General features: G+C 43.0%; 1 protein-coding gene across 1 annotated transcript in view; it reads left to right on the plus strand.

Annotated features, from left to right (window-relative positions):
- Positions 1–25,057, plus strand: part of GTF2F2 (general transcription factor IIF subunit 2) — an 87,450-nt gene that overhangs the window by 33,231 nt on the left and 29,162 nt on the right. The window contains exon 6 of the mRNA XM_072358940.1: positions 4,094–4,175. Coding sequence (XP_072215041.1) covers positions 4,094–4,175 — 82 coding nt within the window. The remainder of the gene's footprint in view (positions 1–4,093; positions 4,176–25,057) is intronic.

Genomic DNA, 25,057 nt, shown 5'->3' on the forward strand with positions numbered 1-25,057 from the left:
GCTGGGTGGTTCAGATGAGTATAGGCTGATGAACCTTATGCCATACAAACTAATGGAAAAATAGTCACGGAGTGCAGTGGGTAGAAGCGAAGAGAAATGTGATGGCTACTAGCAAACATGGCTTTACGTAAAGGTTTCCTAGTCAAACAAACCTAATTTCAGTTATTTGGGGGATTGCAAATCTGCTTGATAAAGTAACAGCGTGTTTGCAGCCTGCTTAATATCTCATATTGCACATAATTTAGAATCTTATGACATTCTGATTTTTGTCTAAAAAAAAAAGAAATTAGCAAGCATGAAATAAGATTAAAAACTAGCTGACAGTTATCAGAAAGTAATTAGCAGTAAGAAGGCACTTGGGCTGTAGTTTAAGGGCTTTCTCCAGGATTAGCAAGAGGGACAGCAGCAAGTGCGAATCACTGCTTATAGGATGTGTCATGATTGACACCAGTGCTGGTCAGGCAGTGAATAAATGTGGCAGGACTGTCATAGTGTGACCTGGATCGCTTAATTCACAGAATCTTTTTAAAGAAAACACAATTTAACCAAGACAGAAGCAATTACATATATATATTTCCCTTAGAATGGGGAACGCAGAGTACAGAGATAGAACGCGAGGCTTGGGAAGACTCAAAATAGATGCAGTAGTGCCATAATAAGCAATCAACTCCATCAAGCCCCTGAGCAATTGATCTTATGGGGAGCCACCAACACCTGAATCCTCAAAGAGATGGGGCTGAATGCCTTCTGAGTGTCTCCCTCCGTTTGTTGAATTCGAAGTGTGCAGAATAACCTTGAGATGACTGAAATGAGGCAAGATAAATTTCAAGCTCGTCTCCTGTAGCTGTTATTTTATATCCTGATATGGTTTTTGTGAGACTGGAACAGAAGTATTACATCTCTTTTCTGGTCTCCGTATTGTTAAAATATCATTGAAAGGTTGAGTTAGTGCAGGTAAGACAGGTGTGGTTTTCATTAAAGTGCCTTATGGTGAGATAATGCATGAACTTTAGCTAGCTTCGTTTATTGAAAAGATGATTGAGGAGTGACTTGATTGCTGTGTAAAAGTGCTTTCACAGAGAGAAAATACCAGGTACTAAAAAGCTCTTTATCATAATATAGAAAGACATAATGAGAACCAAGTGCCAGAAGCTGGAGACAAATTCACGTTGGAAATTAAGCACCAATATTAGTAGCACTTAAGTCACACACAACTTATTAGATTCTGTACAGAAGAAAGGGGATAACATTTAATTGTCTGATGCTTAGGCAGTCAGGCAAATTGGCCAAGTTTTATCTTCTCATCAGAACCTTAAGGATCAGTAAAAACAGAAATGATGCTTTATTTTCATAGAATCACAGAATGGCCTGGGATGAAAAGGACCACAGTGATCATCCAGTTTCAGTTCCCCTGCTATGTGCCAGACCAACCACCAGACCAGGCTGCCCAGAGCCACATCCAGCCTGGCCTTGAATGCCTCCAGGGATGGGGCATCCACAGCCTCCTTGGGCAACCTGTTCCAGTGCGTCACCGTACTCTGAGTGAAAAACTTCCTCCTAATATCTAACCTCCCCTGTCTCAGTTTAAAACCATTCCCCTCGTCCTGTCACTATCCACCCTCGTAAACAGTTGTTCTCCTCCTGTTTCTACACTTCCTTCAAGTACTGGAAGACTACAGTGAGGTTTCTCTGGAGCCTTCTCCAAGCTAAACAAGCCCAGTTCCCTCAACCTTTCCTCACAGGAGAGGTGCTCCAGCCCTCTGATCATCTTAGTGTCCCTCCTCTGGACCTGCTTCAAGAACTCCATGTCCTTCCTGTACTGGGGGCCCCAGGCCTGGACTCAGTACTACAGATGGGGCTTCACAAGAGCTGAGTAGAGGGGGGAGAATCACCTCCCTCTCCCTGCTGGCCACCCCTTTTTTAATGCAGCACAGAACACAGTTGGCCTTCCGGGCTGCAAGCACACGCTGCTGGCTCATGTTCAGCTTCTTGTCCACCAGATTTTGTTCAAAATTGGTGTATTCTTCTCCTTTTAAATGATTTAATGATTTTTTAAATCAAACCAGGAATTTTTAAATTAAATTGTTTTTTTTTTTTAATATGTGCTGTTGAAGGAATTGCAGTCTGCATTATTTAGGGATTTTCAGGTGTAATAGTTTTTAAGTTGATAAGGCACTGGTTGAAATCTCAGGCATCTCAGAAATTGCCTTGTGTTACTGGATGTTGGTTTTCTGAGTGTTTCTGTTCTCTTCAGTGGTGTTGTCAGCTGGAACTGACAGTGACAGTGTAGCTCCCTGAGCCAACAGCAAGACAAGACTTTCAGAAGGAATAATAGTAAAAGTTAATCAAGGCATTGAAGTTTAAAAGCTCATCCTTTCTTATAAGCAAGGCCATTCCTGAATGGTGTAGGTTTTATACATGTTGCCCTGGCTATGGCCAAATAAATTGTTAAGTTAGCACCATCACCCTCCATGCACTGGGACACAACAGTGGAAAATTAAGTCCTTGGCCAGTGTTACGTCTCTCTTTCTTTCTGCTTATGGTTGCTTTTAGTCTTTAGGCTTTTCCTTCTTTGCACAGGAGGCTGGTACTATCACATTGCTCTGTAAGTACCATTGCTTTAGGCAAAAAGGTGTTCATATCAGACTACAAAGCGACTGCTATGGAGGTCAATGTGGAGAGAACAGTATTAACTGTAACTTGGTAGATGGTTTTCTAGGTTACTAGCAATATTTTTTTTTCCTTTTTCCCCAAGCATTAGCACATACAGAATCACAGAATTATAGGGGTTGGAAGGGACCTCTAGAAATCATCGAGTCCAACCCCCCTGCCAAAGCAGGCTCCCTACACCACATCACACAGGTAGGCATCCAGGCGGGTCTTGAATATCTCCAGAGAAGGAGACTCCACCACCCCCCTGGGCAGCCTGTTCCAGTGCTCCGTCACCCTCACCGTAAAGAAGTTCTTGCGCACATTCGTGCGGAACTTCCTATGCTGGAGTTTCAGCCCATTTCCCCTAGTCCTGTCCCCACGCACTACTGAAAAGAGACCAGCCTCGCCACTATGGCTCCCACACCTCAGGTATTTATAAACCTGGATCAAGTCCCCTCTCAGCCTTCTTTTCTCAAGGCTAAACAGACCCAGTTCCCTAAGTCTCTCCTCATAGGGGAGATGGTCCAGGCCCTTCACCATCTTTGTGGCCCTCCGCTGGACTCTTTCCAAGAGATCCCTGTCTTTTTTGTACTGGGGAGCCCAGAACTGGACACAGTATTCCAGATGAGGCCTCACCAGGGCAGAGTAGAGGGGGAGGATCACCTCCCTCGACCTGCTGGCTACGCTCTTTTTAATGCACCCCAGAATGCCATTGGCCTTTTTGGCTACAGGGGCACACTGCTGGCTCACCTGTCGTCCACCAGGACGCCCAGGTCCCTCTCAGCAGAGCTCCTCTCCAGCAGGTCTTCCCCCAACCTGTACTGGTGTATGCAATTATTTCTACCTAGGTGCAAGACTCTACACTTGCTTTTGTTAAACCTCATCCGGTTTCTTACTGCCCAGCTCTCCAGAATGCAATAAAATAACGTTCCATTGATGAGCATTGTTTTATTGTAATAAGATGGAAATTAATTGCTTCTTTTTCTGAAGGTAAAAACAAAATTAAATCTCATTTTGTCTTTCACTAATTTTGGATATTTTGGTGGGATGGCTTGTCTTTGTAGATAGGCTTTTGGGTTTTTTTTTATGCTGACTGTATTCAATGAGAACCTCTAGAAAACCATTCCTAGGTGAGTGCAACTGTCTGAAGAAAGTAGGCCCACACTTTAGTTTAAAATCTCATCTTTGTGATTCATGCTTAATATGTAGAACATCTGATTGCAAAATGGAGATGTGTTGGGAATACCAGCTGTACTAGAATGGTTCTCCTTCTTTTTCCTCAGTGTCAAAATAGCAGAGACTTTAGAACTTAATTTGATGTTTGAGAACTCATTATTACATTGTATTTATTAAATGCTGAGTTAATGAAAAAGAAAGCAAGCTTTGACTGTGTTGGTGAATTTGTTTTAATGTCCAATTTTGCTTTGTTGTCTTGTACTAGATAAACTTTCCCTGGAAGGAATAGTGGTGCAACGTGCTGAATGCAGACCTGCAGCTAGTGAAAATTACATGAAACTGAAAAGGTAGGACAGCTCTACTACAAAAGGATATGTGATAGCTTACTTTGATGCTTTTGTTTTCCAAGAGACGAACAACGTCAGTATTTTCATGGTCTTATATAAGGTTTATACAGTATTGTAACAGGTCTTCCTTTGGGAGTGGATTTTACTATAAGAGACAAATGGAGGCTGTCATGGGACTTATGCCACCCTCTGGTGTTGCCTGTTGGGGTGATATTGGCTTGTGCATTTTGTCATGTGCAGAACTCTTACTGGAACAAACAGTGTGCCTGTTCACATCTAAACATATGAGTGCATGTCTGTATTTGGTTGTTCTTGAAGCAACATTTCCCAAAGGTTAAAGGTTTACGTATGGTCAGACAAGCTACTTGTGTATACGCTCATGTGTGGATTGTCCAACTTGAATTCCACTGAACAGTTTGTACTGTGCTATGGTGGACAAGGAGCAGCGGTGATACTAAAATGCCCTATACAGCAAACAGCTTAGGGAGACCTAAACTGGGATACTTTCTAGAAAACACAATAGAAGTGACATGAAGATCACAAAACGGACTCAATCTTTTACAGTCTTACTTAGTGACTATGAAATTGCATCCGATACATCTAAGAGTTGCCATGTGGTTCATATATGATTTGTATAATTAACTCGATGATGCTCTCTTAATAAATCCAATTTGGAATTCAGTTGTGCTCTATATTAAATACATATTTGCATGATTTAAGCATGTGGGTTTTAATGAAATCACTCTCTTAATATTTTGAGTTTGTTGTTTAGGGAGAAGTGCAAAGCAGGACATTTCAGGAAGGGAATCAACAATGCAGACTTAGTTTCAGAATGTTCAAAGTCAAAAAAAGCAAAGGGATATTTTGATGTTTTCCCACAATTCCTGATTTGTTTTCTGTGCATCACACACCACACATCCAGTATCTTCCTTTATTAACCTCCTCTTAGATCTAAACTGCTCCAGTATTTTCTGATTGGTTTTATTCAATTCTGAGACTTTATGTTTTAGCTGCTGGCAAATCATTGCCGTAACTTTGTTCACGTACAGTGAACTACTTCATTTCAGACTGTGTTTTGTGATTGCTATCATGATTTCTATCATTGGTGTGTAATGGAGTATGAAGCAAATGTGGTATTACTAGAAAAGGACTCATTCAATTCTGGCAAATTTAAATATCTATGAATATAGTCTGTGGAATATATTTGCTTTGTAATGGTTTTAATTGCAGGTTGCCTGATCCAAGTGCTTTTTAGCATTTTGTACACAGTCTCTTATTAGCTGATCAGATAAGGCCGCAGCAGGAGGTCAAAACAGAACCGATGGCTTTAATGACACGCTGCCCGAACTTTCAGCATTCTGTACTCTGTCATGTGCATATGCACACAGCCCCTCCTGGTCTTTGCTTTTTTTTTTTCATGCTAAACTCCTGCAGGAGCAACTAAGATACAAACATGAAAGCAGGTTTTGTTTTTGGAGGCACCGAGAAGCTGAAAACTGACTGTACCGTGTGGTTTCTTTTTTTTCCCTTTCCTATAGCAAAATTGGCAGGCTGCGTGTGCCTACTTTCTAACTTTCCATGTTGTTGGAAAAAAATAAAATAAAAATAAAATAAAAATCTCATCTGGTGGAAATCAGCATGAGATTTAGCAGATCTAGCAGTCACAGCCTCAGAAGAAATTGGTTTATGTCCAAACAGAATTTCTGGTGTTTCAGTTGCAGAATCTTAACTTTTCACTCCCTTTTTTATTCTCTCCCACCCTCAGCATGCTGCAGCTTGTATTGGTGCCTAAAAGGCAAGTGAGAACATTGAAGATAAACCACATAAACTATAGAATTGTGTTATATTAAACTATTTTTATTTGCTTTTTTTATTTACTATTATCCTTCGCATGAGAGAGACTCTCCAAAGATGGGATTGATAATACTGAGAAAACAGCAAATCTGTTGTGTAGGCTTAAGTGCTACAACAATAAATTGACTTTGGGAAGGAAATAAAATTAAATGATAAGTGTGGTTGATTCAGACTTTGAAGATCTAGAAAATGAAGTTAAGCTGCACACTCCTATAACTCCGATCATTTGTTTTCAACGAGCTGGCAGTGACCTAAAGGAGTTATATGCCTCCTTGGTATCAAATGCAGATACGGATCTCTTCTGTTTCACCCTCTTTTTCTGGCTCAAGGTTGTGGGCTAATGGGTATGGTGTGCAGCGTCGTGTTTGGTTTCTATCCTGATTCTCAAAGGGAGGGCAGAGCGACCGTCTTGTGATGGGACTACCAGCAGTTAGGTGGGAGATGAGTGAGATATGTGGGTTTAAGGGTGGGTAATGAGCACAGAATTAGATGACACGTACATATGGGTGCAAGTGTTGGCAAAGCTGGCAGATTGTAGGGCTTATTCCCAGGAAAGAGCCTTTGGTTTGATTATGGGAACAGTGTAGCTGATGTTCAGAACATTTTAAATGCAAAGTACAAACGTGCATCCAGTCAGAAAAGTAAAGCAGAAGTGGTGTGACCTTCAGTTGTTATTTTCCCTTTTGGAAGTTACGATTACATATTTGTTCTGTTTTCCTGAACTTCAGGCTCTAGAAGTATCATAGTATCATAGTATCACAGTATCGTGCGAGTTGAAAGGGACCTTAGAGATCATTGAGTCCAGCTCCCGGGATTCGAGCCCCTCTGTGTAGCAGAGCAGCATTTCTGCCACTTGCGCCACAGGGGGGATTCGAACCCGGGCCTCTGGTGTTGCAAGCAGCAGTTCTACCACTGCGCCACCGGAGACACACTAGAAGGGGAATAAATTCCATGAAACACTTGCTGTACTGCGCCAGTACAGCTCCACGCTGTTCAATTTCATAGGTGATTATTATTCTTTTTTTAATTACCAGTGCATTTGTTCTTTGTAACGCTGTAATGGTTAGTTCCCTGGGACTGCTCAAGTTGTGTGCAACGTGGTAGCTGGGCACCAGTCTGACAGTTCTAAGGAGAGGTTTTGAAGGAAAATGCAAATACAGCACAAGTATTTGGTGAACGTGATGTTTGATGGCAGTTCCCCAAATGGTAACGAATGGACAGCAAAAACTGGAAGGAAATCAGAGCGTGTATTTCATTCTCAGATGCGCTTCTCAAATGCTTGTTGCCTTTCGGAAAGGTTTTTGGGAGACTCTGGATCAGTTACGCTTAACCTGAATTACTGAACTCTCCCAAACTATATTCCAGATTAAAAAATGTATTCACGGTGCCTGTAAGAGCTGACGTTTAAGGCTTCAGTAATATCTAGAATTCTCTCAAGTAACTTAAAAATGCAACCTGAAGTGTTGCTAATGAAAATGGTATTTGCCAACACGGCATCTCCTCACAGGGTTACAAGAATTTTGTATGTCTTTTTGCCTTTTCTGTTTAAAGGTTTCAGTGGAGAATGTGATGAATGTCCTTAGAGAAAACTGCTGGAATAAACACATGTTGTGGGCTTTTTGAATAGATGGGTTGTAAGCTGATCTGCAGGACTTAATGATCTTTTACCTTTGAAAAGTCACATTTCCTTCCAACTTTGTTACATAGGCTACTGTAAGTCCTGACATTTGCTAGTCTAGGCCAGGAAGGTGAAATTTAATTAGAGTGGATGTGTTGAAGTAGTTGCTCATCTCAAAAATACTGTTAAGAGTATTGACTGGTTGACAGTTCAGAATAGTGCTGAAAATGAACATTATGCCAGGATTTTCTTGATTATTTCTTTTCTTTTTCCCCAAATGCCCCCTACTGGGAAAATGAAATGAATAATTTGACCAGCATGCCACCTCATATATATTTTTGTAGATATTCTCAGTTGGCTATGAATTCCCTTTTGAAGAAACCATGTACGAATAAATTCATGCATTTTCCACAAAAGTTGACATGCTGCACAAATGCTGTTCAGTTTGTTTGAAGTGGGAGGCCGTTCCTGTGTGCAGCTGAGATTGCATCTGCCTGTCAGTCAGTGCAACCATGGTTTTCAAGCACTGAAGATCAATTTCTTTGTCTTGAAATAAAATTCACCGTAGTTCAAAAAGATGTTCCCTAAGTACGCCATTAAAGAGAAGAAATATGTATTTTTTTTCCCACGTGTAAAAACACATTGAGTCCTAGCATTTTTCTAGAGAATAACATGCATGCTCATAAGGGTTAGGGCATACTGTTGAGAGAGGTGCTGTATATTTCCCTAAATTTCCTTGACATCCATCAATGTTATACAATCAAGCAAGTGCCATTCTACTTGTAAGCCAGTAGAACTTGGACTGTAAAGTAGCAGGCACACGAGTACTTAAGTATATTCATCCATTTTATCAGGAATAACCACGTGCATCAATATGAGTTAGAGGTTGACCTGCTGGAAATGAGCTCTGTGGAAAAGAACCTGAATGTTCTGTTGGACAACAGGTTGGCCATGAGCCAGCAGTGTGCCCTTGTGGACAAGAAGGACGATGGTATCCTAGGGTGTATTAAATGAGCATGGCCAGCAGGCCCAGGGAGGTGATCCTCCTTTTCTCTGCACTGATGAGACCACATCTGTAATCCAGATAGTAAAAAATCTTCAATAATGTCCAGAACTGGACACAGTTACAACACTGAGTTGGGAGGAAGTGTTGATCTGCCAAAGGGGAGAAGGACGCTACAGAGGGACTTGGATAGACTGGATCGATGGGCTGAGATAAATTGTATGACTTTCAATAGGGCCAAGTGTCAGGTCCTGCATTTTGGTCACAACAACCCCTGCAGCCCTACAGGCTTGGGAAGGTGTGGCTGGAAAGCTGCCTGATGGAAAGGGACCTTGGTGTGCTGATGGACAGTCAACTGAATGTGAGCCAGCAGTGTGTCCAGGTGGCCAAGAAGGCCAATGGCATCCTGGCTTGTATCAGGAATGGTGTGGTGAGCAGGACTAGGGAAGTCATCCTGCCCCTGTACTCGGCATTGGTGAGGCCTCACCTTGAGTGCTGTGTTCAGTTTTGGGCACCTCAGCACAGGAAAGACATGGAGGTGCTGCAACAGGTCCAAAGAAAAGCAACAAGGCTTGTGAAGGGCTTGGAGAATATGCCCTATGAGGAGAGGCTGAAGGAACTAGGGTTGTTCCTCCTCTCGGGAGGAGGAAGCTAAGGGGAGACCTTATAGCTCTTTTCCAATACCTGAAAGGTGCTTACAGTGAGAGCAGGGTTGGTCTCTTCTCAGGTGACGGGATGAGGGGAAATGGCCTCAAGTTGTGCCAGGGGAAGTTTAGGTTGGATATCAGGAAACACTTCTTTACAGAAAGGGTTGTTGTCATGGTTTTGCAATTTTGTAATTTTGCTATCAGTATTCCACATCATAACATCATGTTAAGCATAGATAATTTTGACGAATCTGCTGCTCACAGAAAGAAGACTACATGTCCCAGGGAGCACCACGGTCAGTCATATGACCAGGACTATATAATCTCACTTCAGTGCTGGACTCGCTCTCTCGGATCCTGCCAGCCATGGGGGAGTGTGTGGAAGCGTTCCAGCCGTTTCGCCTAGAGTTACAGTAGGCCTCTCGGTTTCGGGACTCACTCTCTCTTATTTTACTTGATTCGTTAGCCTTAATTCCAATTATATTGCATTATATTGTGTTATTCTGTATTCCAATATAGTATTTAGTAAAACAGTGTGCCTCCTTAGATCATTGCCGCTGTATTTATTTCCTTTTCCCTGTTTTTTTTCCCTTTTGGGATAGCGGCCCTGCAGGCCGTCTATACCCCTGTCATGGGTGCCGGTAGATTTTAGGGTAACCTGTGACATTATTGGTGGAGAATGCGGGCAGATTGCCAAGAAATTTGGGCAAAAAGGGGCAAAAGTGGGCAAAAACTGGAAAAGCTGCTGTTTTTCCTGCTGTTCCTTTAGCTTCTTACAGAGCTACGAGTTTTTTTTTCGTTAAGGAGCTATCTAAAGTTTACGTTTCTGCACCTGGGAGCTTGACCTTGAAAGTCCAGGCGGACTGCCAATACCCCGGAATATTTTGTAAACTTTTAGCTCTGCTATCTCGTTATTGTAGAGAGGAAAAAAAAATGTGTGCTCTGTTAAAACTGCTAGTAAAACTGCTTTTCAGGGTGCTGTATGCTCCTCGTCCCTTCCCTGAATCCTTAATGCAGTTTTTGAATGCCCATTTGACCACACTGTTAATTTCCCTGAACATACTGTTGGTTATTTTATTAATCTCACTCAGTATCTGGATTTATAACATTCTGAGGAGGTCTTCCCCAGAACCAGAGAATACTGAGTGGCAGGGAGTGTGGAGAGGCTTTGAGGAGACTTTAAAAAGTCAGACATCTTCAGTGTCATGGAACTTTACTCCTGAACACTTGAAGAATCCTGAGAGCTTGATCGCATATTTGAAGCAGGAATGTTGCGGCACAGGCAGATCTCAGGAGGCACAAATGATTTGGGGCCTGGCTAATGCTTATCAGGCCTCATTCAATACCATTCCAGAGATGGAAAAAGTTTTTGAAGCTGAGAGAGAGAGTCTCAGAGCTGAAAAGGCAGAGAGGGAAAAAGTTTTTGAAGCTGAGAGAGAGAGTCTCAGAGCTGAGATGGAGAGTCTCAGAGCTGAGAGAAATGACCTCCTATATCAGCGTGACACCCTCCGGTCCGAACTTGATGCTTTCTGGTCCAGGCAAGACGCACCCCAGTCTGTGAGAGACGCCCTTCAGTCTGAGCGAGATGCCCTCCAGTCCGAGCGTGACACTCTCCAGTCCGAGTGTGACACTCTCCAGTCTGAGTGTGACACCCTCCAGTCTGAGCACGACGCCCTCCAGTCCGAGTGTAACAACCTCCGGTCAGAGCAAGGCTCCTTCCCGAGCCCAGACAAGGCAGCCTGTAGCGGAGCAGCGCAACCCCAAGTGGACAACACCGGTCTCAGCTCTCCCGGTGGGTCTGTTCCGTATCTGGAAGGGGTTGGTGCGCTTCCGGGCTGAGCAGGCGCCCGCTGCTATGGCCACGGGGCAGGAGGTCGTGCTGCCCCCCATCCAGCCCGCTGGAGGCCCAGCCATCCGGCATGAGGGGCTGGCCTTAGATGTGGCTGAATGGGAGAGGTGGCCAATGCTTCATCTTTATACTGATTCATGGATGGTGGCAAATGCCTTATGGGGGTGATTGCAGCAGTGGGAACAAGACAACTGGCAACGAAGAGGTAAACCTATTTGGGCTGCTGAACTGTGGAAAGACATTGCTGCCCGAATAAGAAACATTGTTGTAAAGGTGCGCCCTGTAGATGCTCACGTGCATAAGAGTAAGGCTACTGAAGAGCATCAAAATAACCATCAGGTCAATCGAGCTGCCAAAATTGAGGTGGCTCAAATAGACTTAGAATGGCAGAACAAGACTGAATTATTCCTAGCTCGGTGGGCCCATGAGACCTCGGGCCATCAAGCAAGAGATGCAACATATAAGTGGTCCAGAGACCAAGGGGTGGACTTAACTATGGATGCTATTGCTCAGGTCATTCATGACTGTGAAATATGCGCCATAATTAAACAAGCCAAGAGGATGAAAACTTTTTGGGGGAAGGGCAATGGCAAAAATATAAATATGGGGAGGCATGGTAGGTTGATTATATCACCTTGCCATGATCTCGCAATGGTAAGCGTTATGTGCTCACCATGGTGGAGGCAACCACTGGGTGGCTTGAAACATACGCAGTACCCGCAGTACCCTATGCTATCGCCCGAAATACCATATTAGGGCTGAAGAAGCAAGTTCTATGGAGGCATGATACTCCAGACACTGCCCCAGCAGTTCCACTCCTATCCCTGTCACCTGGGCAAGAAGCAGAAGCCCATGGTGAGGATGGTGTGGATGTGCCAAGTGAGCCACCCCACAGTGAGGGGGGTCATCCTGCAGCCACGAGGCCTGAGTTCGCTGTTCCCCTATGAGAGTTTGGAGCTGGACTCTCCAGGCCAGGATGTGAAGCTGCTGGCACTATCGTGTGCCCCGGTGGCGCAGTGCTAGAACTGCCGCTTGCAACACCGGAGGCCTGGGTTCGAATCCCCGCTGTGGCACAAGTGGTAGAAGTGCCGCTCTGCTACACAGAGGGCTCGAATCCCGGGAGTTGGACTCGATGACCTCTAAGGTCCCTTCCAACTCGCACAATACTGTGATACTGTGATCACCTGCTGGTGAGTTTCTTGCTGAGCCTCTCCTTGATGCTTCTGTTCCACTGAAAGGAATGGATGACTTGGAGGATGGCCATACCACCAGCAGTGATGCTGGTCTGCTTCTCCCCTCTGCTTATGCTCTGGGCTCCTGCCCTGACATCCAGTGATGGAGACAGAGGAGGACAGTCCCAAGAAGTCCTCTGTGCAGTGGCCCTGTAGCTTAGGGAAAGGATGAGTGCACCTTGATGTGGGGGACGCCCTGCTAGTGTTGCCTTTCTCCCTTTCTTCCCTCCACCGTTATCATGTTCCTCTTTCTGGCAGTTTTGCCATTTCCTCGATTTAGTAAATAATGGTGTGTTAAGTTACGGAGTTTTATTTTCAGCTTAAGGATTTGCATGAAAATAGATATAAGTTGTTAAGAACAATAAGCTTGCTGAATGCTCACAACTATATGTGTGTGTGTGTGTGTAATAAGCATAATGTAATGATGTAGAATAAGGGGTGGAATGTCATGGTTTTGCAATTTTGTAATTTTGCTATCAGTATTCCACATCATAACATCATGTTAAGCATAGATAATTTTGACGAATCTGCTGCTCACAGAAAGAAGACTACATGTCCCAGGGAGCACCACGGTCAGTCATATGACCAGGACTATATAATCTCACTTCAGTGCTGGACTCGCTCTCTCGGATCCTGCCAGCCATGGGGGAGTGTGTGGAAGCGTTCCAGCCGTTTCGCCTAGAGTTACAGTAGGCCTCTCAGTTTCGGGACTCACTCTCTCTTATTTTACTTGATTCGTTAGCCTTAATTCCAATTATATTGCATTATATTGTGTTATTCTGTATTCCAATATAGTATTTAGTAAAACAGTGTGCCTCCTTAGATCATTGCCGCTGTATTTATTTCCTTTTCCCTGTTTTTTTTCCCTTTTGGGATAGCGGCCCTGCAGGCCGTCTATACCCCTGTCATGGGTGCCGGTAGATTTTAGGGTAACCTGTGACATTATTGAGCCACCTCAATTTTGGCAGCTCGATTGACCTGATGGTTATTTTGATGCTCTTCAGTAGCCTTACTCTTATGCACGTGAGCATCTACAGGGCGCACCTTTACAACAATGTTTCTTATTCGGGCAGCAATGTCTTTCCACAGTTCAGCAGCCCAAATAGGTTTACCTCTTCGTTGCCAGTTGTCTTGTTCCCACTGCTGCAATCACCCCCATAAGGCATTTGCCACCATCCATGAATCAGTATAAAGATGAAGCATTGGCCACCTCTCCCATTCAGCCACATCTAAGGCCAGCCCCTCATGCCGGATGGCTGGGCCTCCAGCGGGCTGGATGGGGGGCAGCACGACCTCCTGCCCCGTGGCCATAGCAGCGGGCGCCTGCTCAGCCCGGAAGCGCACCAACCCCTTCCAGATACGGAACAGACCCACCGGGAGAGCTGAGACCGGTGTTGTCCACTTGGGGTTGCGCTGCTCCGCTACAGGCTGCCTTGTCTGGGCTCGGGAAGGAGCCTTGCTCTGACCGGAGGTTGTTACACTCGGACTGGAGGGCGTCGTGCTCAGACTGGAGGGTGTCACACTCAGACTGGAGAGTGTCACACTCGGACTGGAGAGTGTCACGCTCGGACTGGAGGGCATCTCGCTCAGACTGAAGGGCGTCTCTCACAGACTGGGGTGCGTCTTGCCTGGACCAGAAAGCATCAAGTTCGGACCGGAGGGTGTCACGCTGATATAGGAGGTCATTTCTCTCAGCTCTGAGACTCTCCATCTCAGCTCTGAGACTCTCTCTCTCAGCTTCAAAAACTTTTTCCCTCTCTGCCTTTTCAGCTCTGAGACTCTCTCTCTCAGCTTCAAAAACTTTTTCCATCTCTGGAATGGTATTGAATGAGGCCTGATAAGCATTAGCCAGGCCCCAAATCATTTGTGCCTCCTGAGATCTGCCTGTGCCGCAACATTCCTGCTTCAAATATGCGATCAAGCTCTCAGGATTCTTCAAGTGTTCAGGAGTAAAGTTCCATGACACTGAAGATGTCTGACTTTTTAAAGTCTCCTCAAAGCCTCTCCACACTCCCTGCCACTCAGTATTCTCTGGTTCTGGGGAAGACCTCCTCAGAATGTTATAAATCCAGATACTGAGTGAGATTAATAAAATAACCAACAGTATGTTCAGGGAAATTAACAGTGTGGTCAAATGGGCATTCAAAAACTGCATTAAGGATTCAGGGAAGGGACGAGGAGCATACAGCACCCTGAAAAGCAGTTTTACTAGCAGTTTTAACAGAGCACACATTTTTTTTTCCTCTCTACAATAACGAGATAGCAGAGCTAAAAGTTTACAAAATATTCCGGGGTATTGGCAGTCCGCCTGGACTTTCAAGGTCAAGCTCCCAGGTGCAGAAACGTAAACTTTAGATAGCTCCTTAACGAAAAAAAAACTCGTAGCTCTGTAAGAAGCTAAAGGAACAGCAGGAAAAACAGCAGCTTTTCCAGTTTTTGCCCACTTTTGCCCCTTTTTGCCCAAATTTCTTGGCAATCTGCCCGCATTCTCCACCAATTATGTCATAGGTTACCCTAAAATCTACCGGCACCCATGACAGGGGTATAGACAGCCTGCAGGGCCGCTATCCCAAAAGGAAAAGAAAACAGGGAAAGAGAAAATAAATACAGCGGCAGCGATCTAAAGAGGCACACTATTTTACTAAATACTATATCAGAATACAGAATAACACAATATAATGCAATATAATTGGAATTAAGGCTAACAAATCAAGTAAAATAAGAGAGAGAGAGTGAGTCCCGAAACCGAGAGGCCTACTGTAACTCTAGGCGAAACGGCTGGAACGCTTCCACACACTCCCCCATGTCTGGCAGGATCCGAGAGAACGAGTCCAGCACTGAAGTGAGATTATATAGTCCTGGTCATATGACTGACCGTGGTGCTCCCTGGGACATGTAGTCTTCTTTCTGTGAGCAGCAGATTCGTCAAAATTATCTATGCTTAACATGATGTTATGATGTGGAATACTGATAGCAAAATTACAACATTGCAAAACCATGACATTTGTTAAGCACTGGAATAGGCTCCCTGGGGAGGTGGTTGAGTCACCATGCCTGGATGTGTTTAAAAACCCTCTGGATGTGGTGCTCAGAGATATGATTTAGTGGATTGTTGTTAGAGTTAGGGTAGTGTGGTCAGGTTGTGGTTGGACTCAATGATCTTCAAGGTCTTTTCCAATCCGAGCAATTCTATGATTCTGGGCTCCTCCATTCAAGAAAGAGAACTCATAGAGTTAGCAAAGGGCTACAAATAAGAAGAGCCTGTTGCATCTCCTGTGTGGGGAAAGACTGAGTAACCTGGGTCTGTTTAACCTGGAGAAGAGAAGATAGGGATCATCACTGGAAGGCCACTATAAGGTCTCCTCAGAGCCTTTTCTTCTCCAGGCTGAAGAACCCCAGCTCTCTCATTCTGCCCTCATAGTGGAGGTGCTCCAGCCCTCTGATCATCTCCGTGGTCCTCTTCTGGACCTGCTCCAACAGCTCTGTGTCGTTCTTGTGTTGAGGGCCTCAGAACTGGATAGAGTATTCCAGGTGGGGTCTCACCAGAACAGAGGGAATCTTATAATCACTTCTAAATATCTCAGGGGAGGTGGGTGGCAAGTGGGCTCTTTTCAGTGTTGCCCAGTAAGCAATTAAAGGGCAATGGGCATGAACTGGGACATGGAGAGTTCCATATGACCTTGAGGAAAAACTTCTTTGAGGGTGATGGAGTAAGAAAAACATGTTTAAAGTGAGATGTGTTCGGCAGCACAGAGGAGCGGTTATTTCTCGCTTCAGGGATTTTGTTGGTTTGCTACATTTGTGATCTTAGGCTCTTCCATTTTTTTTCTCATGCTGTTCTTATGAGTGCTGTTCCAAGATTGTATTTTAATAGGTCTGTTATATTACCATGCTATTTTGTGCAGTTATATGAAACAGTTCTAATTTTGGTCGCTGCTTCTGGCCATTATAAAAATGTTAACAAATAAGGAATAAACAACTGTTTGCAATGCGGCAGATATTTTATCAAGTATCTCTGAAACCTTCTTGCTCCATTGTTGTCCTCAGCTTCTTCTAGCCAGAAAGAAAGGAAAAAGAAGAAATAAAAAGTGAAGCATGGAACTTTTTCCCCCCAGTATAGTTCCTTGCATATAATTCATATCAGTTATGGAAAAAGGGTACTCTTTACTTTTGCATAAATGGTCACTGGATCTCAGTTTCCTTCCTCTTGCAAATGCATGGAGACACAGGATGGAGAAAGTGGGCTTCACTGCTAGAGAAGCTCTCTCTGTTCTCCTTTTCTCTTGCCTTAAAATGGAGAAGGCATGAAATTTGTCTTCTCTCTGTCTTTTAAACATCAGTTCTAGGTTACAGCTGTGCCTGCCTTTCTCGGAGTTGCAGTTGCGTGATGAGGTGCTGCTGGGAGTTGTTGTGCACGTTTTATAGCAGGCACGTGGGATGATCGCTGTGATTTTTGGGAAGGCACATTGCTGAGAGGAAGCTGGCTGGGAGGTCATCTTCAAAAGGGATAAAGATGCTTAGAGATGTGTATTTAAAAAGGGCTCATTGCAAAGACTGAATGAACTTTTCCTTATCCACTGGGAAAAGAAATCCGGAGTTGCAACCGAGGAGCTCTCATCATCCTGTTTCTTTAATACAAGCTTTATGTAGTAATATTTTTCTTCTTCTGATTACTCTGCTCCTTTTCCTGTGCTGTCACAGGCATTGCATTTAAGACCATATCTACTTTGCCTTTGTGGTAATTAGCCAAAAAGCTATCTGCTGAAAGGGGCAAGACTAAAAATAGTGACTCTGGAATATGTTCCAGCTCCAATCCTAGCAATTCTTCAGGCTGAAAAAAGTCATATTCAGTACCAGCACCAGAAGTCCTCAGTACTTTTGTTTCCAGCCAACCTAAACGTCAGTGACACAGACTCCTGCTCTTGAAACCAAAGCCTGTGGTGTCAGCAGTGCTGGAGGTCCTTCTACCTTACTGCCACTGAGCCTTTGGTATTTGTAAAGGCATCTCTTCCAGTCAGGTGTTTTCTTGATTTCAAAGAGATTCTCGATTAGTATTGACTGGGATTATCCTTCCTATTCTCAAGTCTTAAGCAGCACCAATTGCTTCTTTTCAGCTCCTTTTCCTTCTGTCGTGTGGCTGTCACACTGTAGCGAGTGAAAACCTCTGAGAGAGAATGCAGATTTAGCTGTCATGACTTACCTTACTAACCTTCTGTTCTTTTTTTTTGTTTACCATCATGCTTGACCCTGTCAGACAAGGTGAGGCAGCTTATTGGTGTATAGAAAGCCACTTCTGTGTCAGAGTTCAGATGTTAATTGTGGGTTGCTCTGGTGTAGAGCTCAGGGAAGCTCATGGATCTCTCCCTAGCCACTATGCCAGATGCTACAGTCATGCTGAACACTGCGGGTGTTCTGGGCTCTGCAAAACTGCTTTGGCAGCCAGCAGCCTGACAAGCTCAAATTTACACAATATGTAGAATGTCATCACCACAGTACATCTTCTATTTTTAAGCAACTTTGTTCACATACTACTGATGATATTTGCAATTTGGGAGAGATCAGTAGACTAGTATCGTCCAACAGCCACCCTTCTGCCAAGGAGCTCCAAAAATCGTATGATCTCAGTGAGTACTAAAAGTGATCCTTGCGCTCACTCACCAAGTGGCAAGCTCTGTTGGTGATGTATCGATTTCCTGGCTTATTAAAATATGTCTGAGATTTTTGACACCGTAAGAACTCTAAAACTGTCTGGAGGGTGACAGGGTGCATATGCTTCCCTCCAAATAGCGCTTGTTATTTGGGATATAGCCAGGTTCAGAACAAGTTCATAGATGACGAACCGTCCATCCTCCATCCCTGGTTCTTTTCTGCAGCAGTGTCTATCTGTAGAGCTCCAATGCCTCTCAGACTGGGGTTCCCTCTGAGCAGTGAGTGATTTAATTCCTCGAGACATGGGCAAAATTCCAGCAGGAGCTTAAGAGTTAGACTGCCATAGATTAGCTATAGCACAGAGGGAGCAAATGAGGTATCTCTTGTGCTCCTCACAGGCTCCGTGGGTGGAAGAGATCACAGCTTTAGAAATTGATTGCATGACACTTAATGGGAGAGTCCATCATCCTCTAGATACCTCAGATACATGAGCACTGAAGAATCAGTTAGTACACGGGAAACATTTTACAAAGAGAGAATGTTGTGCTGCCACCTGCCAAAGCCCCAGTCCAGGACATTTTTTAAATGCCTGCAGAACTGAATTCAAATGAACACCATATTGAAAATGATATTTTATCAACAGAATATGACTTAGCTTAGTTATGGGTCTGCGCTGCCCTTGAAGTTTGCAGATTGCTTTGTGTTTCTCTAATGAAGTATGTTTCTTAAGTGGATCTTGTAAACAATGATCAGACAGTTATTTCTTATGATCTGTTACTGTATTTCTGACAAGCTGTTGCATCCTTTGTCTGCAGCCAGTGGTTTTGGCCAGCATTTCATCATTGCAAGTTCAGTACCTCTGATGCTTCACTGGAAATTCTGCTCTATGCGATAAGCTGGTACAGTCAGTGGAGCTGAACACATAACCATCTGCAGTGGTTAGATAGAGCTATTAAAAGCTGGCCAAAGGTATGCTTGCTGCACAGTGTTTGTGTGAAACCATCATGGGACTGGGGTGCTTTATCCATCTCTGAGGATGGAACTGGAAGCTTTTCCTGAGCTTCCTTTATGCCATGATTGCCATGAGTCATGTACCCTGCTTTAAAAAGGAAGAAAAAAGCATAAAAGCACTGTGAGCTCTCTGCTGCCCAGCTCCTTCCTTTCCTGCTGCCTGTAGAGCTGAGCCATTTTTTTGCCAACTACTCTGTAATCAGTAAGGCTTAGGATCAGTGTTACTTTGCATTACAGTTCTGTTTTAGAGCTGTTCTTGGATCATATGATTGTCTTCTGTAGCACATGTCTGTAGGTCTCTCCAAAAGTAATGCCTCCTGTTCATATCCATGGAAACCACAATGGTAACACTGATAGAGCAAATTCTCATCTATGAAACACTGTTTTTCAACATAGTGACCACCGTTAGCTATGTGTTTCACCAATGATAAACAGAAGCTTGGATGCCATGCTCATAAAAACCTACATGGCCATCCAGAACGTGGCTTGTCTTTCTCATCACTGTTTCCACTGCTGAAACATACCACGCATCACCTCGCTTTGCTCACATACACTGGTCAATCTCCATAAACTCTCAGAAAGCATCAGTGAACGTCAGTGTGGGCATTGTTTTCTGCGTGAGGGAATTCAGTGACACACCTTTGCTCCATCTGCACTTCCGTCTCCAACGCTATTCTGTCCTGCTGCCATCTGTCACACAGCAATAAATGTAATGAAATAGACTGGTGGGAATGTTCAACCTCTACTGCCATGCCATCAACTTTATCAACTTTTGCTTCTGATGTGTTGGCGCATGTAATAAAATAGAGACGGCATTACTTTTGGAGTGACTTACATAAGAATAAATAATGCTGGAGATCACAAACTTCTTAGCTTTACTAATGTGTTAGTCCAAGCATCCTGACACACATTTGATAGAATTCTTTCAGCTGGAAGTGCAAAAAGCCCTGCAAAAAATGAACAGGTAGTGCATCATCTTTCATGTCCCAGCCATCCTGAAACAGTAATTGAGAGAAGTGTGAACAGCCTCGTTTGCTCAGTCCTAGGCAGAGTTAGCACCAATTCAGTATCTGTGTTAGATCTCTGAACACTTCAGTGTTTTTGCAGAAATATCTGGCTAACCCTTTTTTAATGCTGGTGGCAGAATGAGGAGGAACTGTACCCTGCGACATGTAATACAAATCTGAATTACTGTCCTGCTGTTCCCTCTTATGTATAGCCTATAACTATTCCCTATATTTAGGGAATTTTACAGATTCCAGTCTGCAGGCTGCGGAGACAAATGGACATCAATCCTCCTGCAGAATCAGTTGAACTGTGTTAATTTGGGTCAGGGTAAGGCAGAAAGCTGACAACAGCTTTAATGTAAACAAACTAATTGTAAAAAAAAAGAAACATTAAAAATAGGCCGATTCAAGAGCTTAACTTCTCACAAGTCCAGTCTTTTTATAACCCATAGACCATCCCATCTACAACCATGTGACCACTTCAAGTTTAAGAGCAGATAGAGATGAGAAAGTTGTGAAATCATTTTGATGGGGAGGAAAAAAAAAAGAGGATTTAGTTGGAGCTAGAGGCACTGCCAAGCTTATTTTTAAAAGTTCTTATCTTGTATCTGAAAAAAAGGAGGAGAAGGGATCCTATTTCTCTGGTTCTCTATAAGTGTTAACTACAGCTCTATTTCTGAGGTTAGGAGGAAGTCCAATGTGCAAAACCTGGTATAAGGCTTAATGTTATCTGCATTGTAGCTCATTTTCCCATCTGGAAAACAGATAGGAGAAATGAGAACACAAAAATATTCATGGCCAGATTTCTCTGTGTAAAAAATGGAAGAAAATCCCAGCTTTCTGGAATGTATTTTGAATTGAGAAGTCATCTTGAAAGAAAAATCTCACTGTATTGTAAGTGTAGGTGGGAGCATAAAAATGTACGATAAAAATAGCAGACTACATAAAAATCAACACTGGAGATGTTATGTGCTAATATCTGAGAGAGAAATTTATTTAGTACTTTACAATATGAAAAACAAACTTCTCAAGTTGTATTTCAAATAATTAATCCTGAGTTCTAATTTCAACTCAGACGTTGGCTCTTACTGTTGCCTTTGGGAGCAATTTAGGATAGTCAGGAGTGTGTAGCAACTTTACAGTTGGCGTTCCATGTTGAAAAGGGGCATTTCAGCTCTTTCTCAGAAGTAAAATGCAGGGAATCAGTAACACGTTACAGTTTTGTATCTGTGGTCAAACTGCTTAGAGCCCCAAGAGATGGCTGTGTTGGAGAAATGACCTTTTAGCTGATAAGAAGATCAAAGTAATGATTATAGCAAGTGAGTGTTGTTGTAGGCTCTTGTAAAGCCTTCATGGATACAGCAAGCTGAGAATTCCCATATGTGGTATTTTTGGTATCATGAGTGAAAAGTGATTTGCGTAGATTGACAATATGGATATATCTTCATGAAACTGAAGAAGGTTAACTTGTTTGTGTTATATGAAATAAGCTGCCCTTCAGGTAGGTGTGGTAAACCAATGGGGAAAACCATCTGTACTTCTATTCAACACTACTTACTGGTTCTCTTACTATACCTAATGTCTTCAGAAAAGCACATTTCAGATGATGTCTTTGGTGTCACTTAGTCTTTGTTGTTATCAGCATGATGCAGTAGCAGCGTCTGTCTATGGGAATGAAGTTCATGACAAAATCCAGGTAATTAAATCCCTACTTGATTTATATTCACACATCAGGTGAAACTGTTGAAAATGAATAGTCTCTCAATATTCAGTGAGGTACACTAGTTTCTGTGTAACCAGTGCCTGTAATCAAAGTGGTCTGAACATAGGTTGGTATATGAGAATTATTCAGTTTCATTACTTTGCTTGTATAACGTAAGAGGTTTCCTATTACACGCATCTTTGTATTTAAAAGGGACCTCAAGAGATCATCAGATCCAACCTCCCTGCTAAAGCAGGTACCCTACAATAGGTGACACAGGTAAGCATCTAGATAGGCCTTGAGTATCTCCATAGAAGGAGACTCTACAGCCTCTCTGGGCAGCCTGTTCCAGTGCTCTATCACCCTTGCCATAAAGTTGTTCTTCCAGATGTTAGTACAGAACTTCCTGTGTTCATGTTTTAGGCCATTACTCCTTGTTCTATTGCTGTGCACCACCAAGAAGAGCCTGGTCTTATCCATTTGCCTCCGGTCTGCCTTCAGATATTTATAAATGTTAATCAGTTACTATCTTCAGTCTCCTTTTCCCCAGGCTGAACAGACCCAGGTTACTCAGCCTTTCCTCATACAGGAGACACTCCAGGCCCTTGATAATCTTTGTGGCCCTCTGCTGGACTCTTTCTAGGAGATCCCTGTCTTTTTTGAACCGGGGAGCCCAGAACTGGACACAGTGTTCTAAATGTGGCCTCACCAGGGCAGAGTAAAGGGGGAGGATCACCTCCCTCAACCTGCTGGCCGTGATCTTTTTAATGCACCCCAGATACCATTGGCTTTCTTGTCCATAAGGGCACAGTGCTGGCTTATGGCCAGCCTGTTGTCCAGCAGAACACCCAGGTTCTTCTCTGCAGGCATCTTCTCCAGCAGGTGGATGGTGCAGACATTCATCTAAACTGATGAGTGTAAAGTAAGTTACGGACTAATGTGCAGATGCTACTTACAAAAGAAGTTTTCAAACTGAACAGATAAAATACCTATATATTAATATAAGTAAACAAAAAAGACTGTAGAACATTATGTAAGGGATCGCAGGTTAAGTGTTACCAGACCAAGTGAGCCGTGTTTTAGAAATAGGTATGCAAGGAAATAAAACGGCATGCAGACTGCATTAATGGTCAGTAAATTCAGATGGATTTATGCACCTCACTTACTTCTTGGTCCCTGAACATCTGGATGGTGAGAATGGAACAAGGCCCTTGAAAACAATATCCTCTCTCATAGAGGAACGCAGCCAAATTGAACATCAGTAATTAGTGGTGTGTTCCAATCTGTACACAGGCAGCTGTATGACTGGTGATGTGTAAATATTACAGAAAGGGACATGAGTAATGAAAACAAGGAAGTGCCTAATTATGCATGAAGTAATTTGGAGTTGCATAGATTATGGATAGATCAATTTCAGAAACTAATGGATGAAATACAAGTGTCCTATATATCATCTGGAGAAAATGAAGAGGATTTATAACTGTATTTGTCCAAGCCTTGCATATGCAATCATTTTAATACAAGAACAAACATAGGGTTTGAGCCTGGGCTTTAGGAGGCCAAGTGAATGCAAAGTATATTCAATAGAAATATCCAAAAATTGCTAAAAAGCATGCACACAAATTCTTATTAAGTTCAGAAAGACAAGTGCCTTTTTCTTTTTAGAGGTAAGGAAAGATCTTGTTATGTGCGATCAGCTTGGATGTCTACATGGGCCTTTAGATGTATTTGTATGTCTGTATCAAAAGTGACTCATGCACAAGACAAAATTGAAAAGGCAAAGATTAAATTTGAATTTACTGCTTTGTTGTGACATACTGCACCAATTAAGTATTTATTACAAGGTTTTAGGGCCAAAACTCTAAACCCTGTGAAATCAAGGAGGAAGACTTCCATCGATGGCGGCAGGTGTTTTGTCCAACCCTTTCATGATGGTACAGTCATATGCCTTAGCTGTCATTTGTGGTCATACCGTGATGTTTTCTCACTGCTCTGCCTCTGCTGTGTAAGCAAAGAGAATACTGTTATTCGTAGTGTTTGTTGTTGTTTTCCCCTAACAAAATGCAAGGTTGGGACCATTCATTCCATAACACTGCCTTCAGAATGACTGAGCATTGATTTGCCGCCCAGGTGCTATTCAGGTAGGCTGGCTTTTCACACTGCATCTACAAGTCTTGTCATTAATCACCTTGAACGCAAGCAAGTGTTCAGGAATCTGTTGCCCTCTGCTAAAAGAAATCAGTTGTTTTCATTCAAAGAATAGACATCTTTCCTACTTAGCAGAATATTTCCTAAGTTAAAGAAAAAAAATTAAAGGTTGAAGGTTTGGAATGATGGAGAAGTATTTCCAGTTCATGACAGTATTAGTTAATAAGGGAAAGAAAAGCCAGATTTAGGTGAGTTTAGCTATACGAAATCCAGCCGACAAGAGAATCCTTGTGTTCAGGATAGCTTCTGGCAGCAGTAGATAGCAGCCTTTTGGAAACAAGGTATTCAGAGTAAATGACTCAAAGCAACAGCCAGTAGCCAATCCCCAAGGAAAATGAAGCTGTGTGGGTTTTTTTAAGTAAACCAGATAGAAATATTTGATTCCAGCCGCATTTTCTATTCCTATTTCTAAATTGCCTTGAGGATGCTGTATTTTGATTTCTGGGTGGAGATTAAAGGGCAATCACAGCTTCGCTCTCTACCTACAAATGGATACATTTCTCCTTAAGAATCCCTTGCATACAAAGGTCTGTCTGATATCCCTAACCTCCTATATTACAATTGCTGCCTGTTGGCCCTCTCTATCTGTCTGTTGGTTATCTTTTTTAGGAGATCACTGATCTGAAGATACAGAAGTGTCTGTACAGATACATCAGGCTGTGTGCTTGTGATGTTGATCAGGTCATGACCATGTTACTTTATCCTCTATAAATCTCTATAGTATCTCTGAAACTGTTGTGATTTGGGCTTTGTTGTTGTTGTTTTCTTTTCTCAGTCATTTTAGTTCTTTTCTGTTGTAGCAGAGTATAAATACCGAGTGTCATGGACATCCATCTTGAGAGATAATTTAATCCTCTGGAGTTTCATTTCTTCTTTTTAGCTTAACTGTGTACCTGCATGTTATTCTGAAGTGGTCTATGCACACATTCCAGGGCACAGCCAAGTGGGGCTTGTTAATTCTCTCTATCCTATGCCTGTATTCAAGGGCCATGAAAAGCATTACATTTTAGATGGTTGATTTTATGCTGTGTTTTGAATTAGGGAAATAGTTGTCTGAAGAATCTGTCCAGACCAGATTTAAAGAGTGAAACGATGGTGGCAC

This window comes from Excalfactoria chinensis, chromosome 1 (assembly GCF_039878825.1).
Source record: "Excalfactoria chinensis isolate bCotChi1 chromosome 1, bCotChi1.hap2, whole genome shotgun sequence".
NCBI classification, from domain to species: domain Eukaryota; kingdom Metazoa; phylum Chordata; class Aves; order Galliformes; family Phasianidae; genus Excalfactoria; species Excalfactoria chinensis.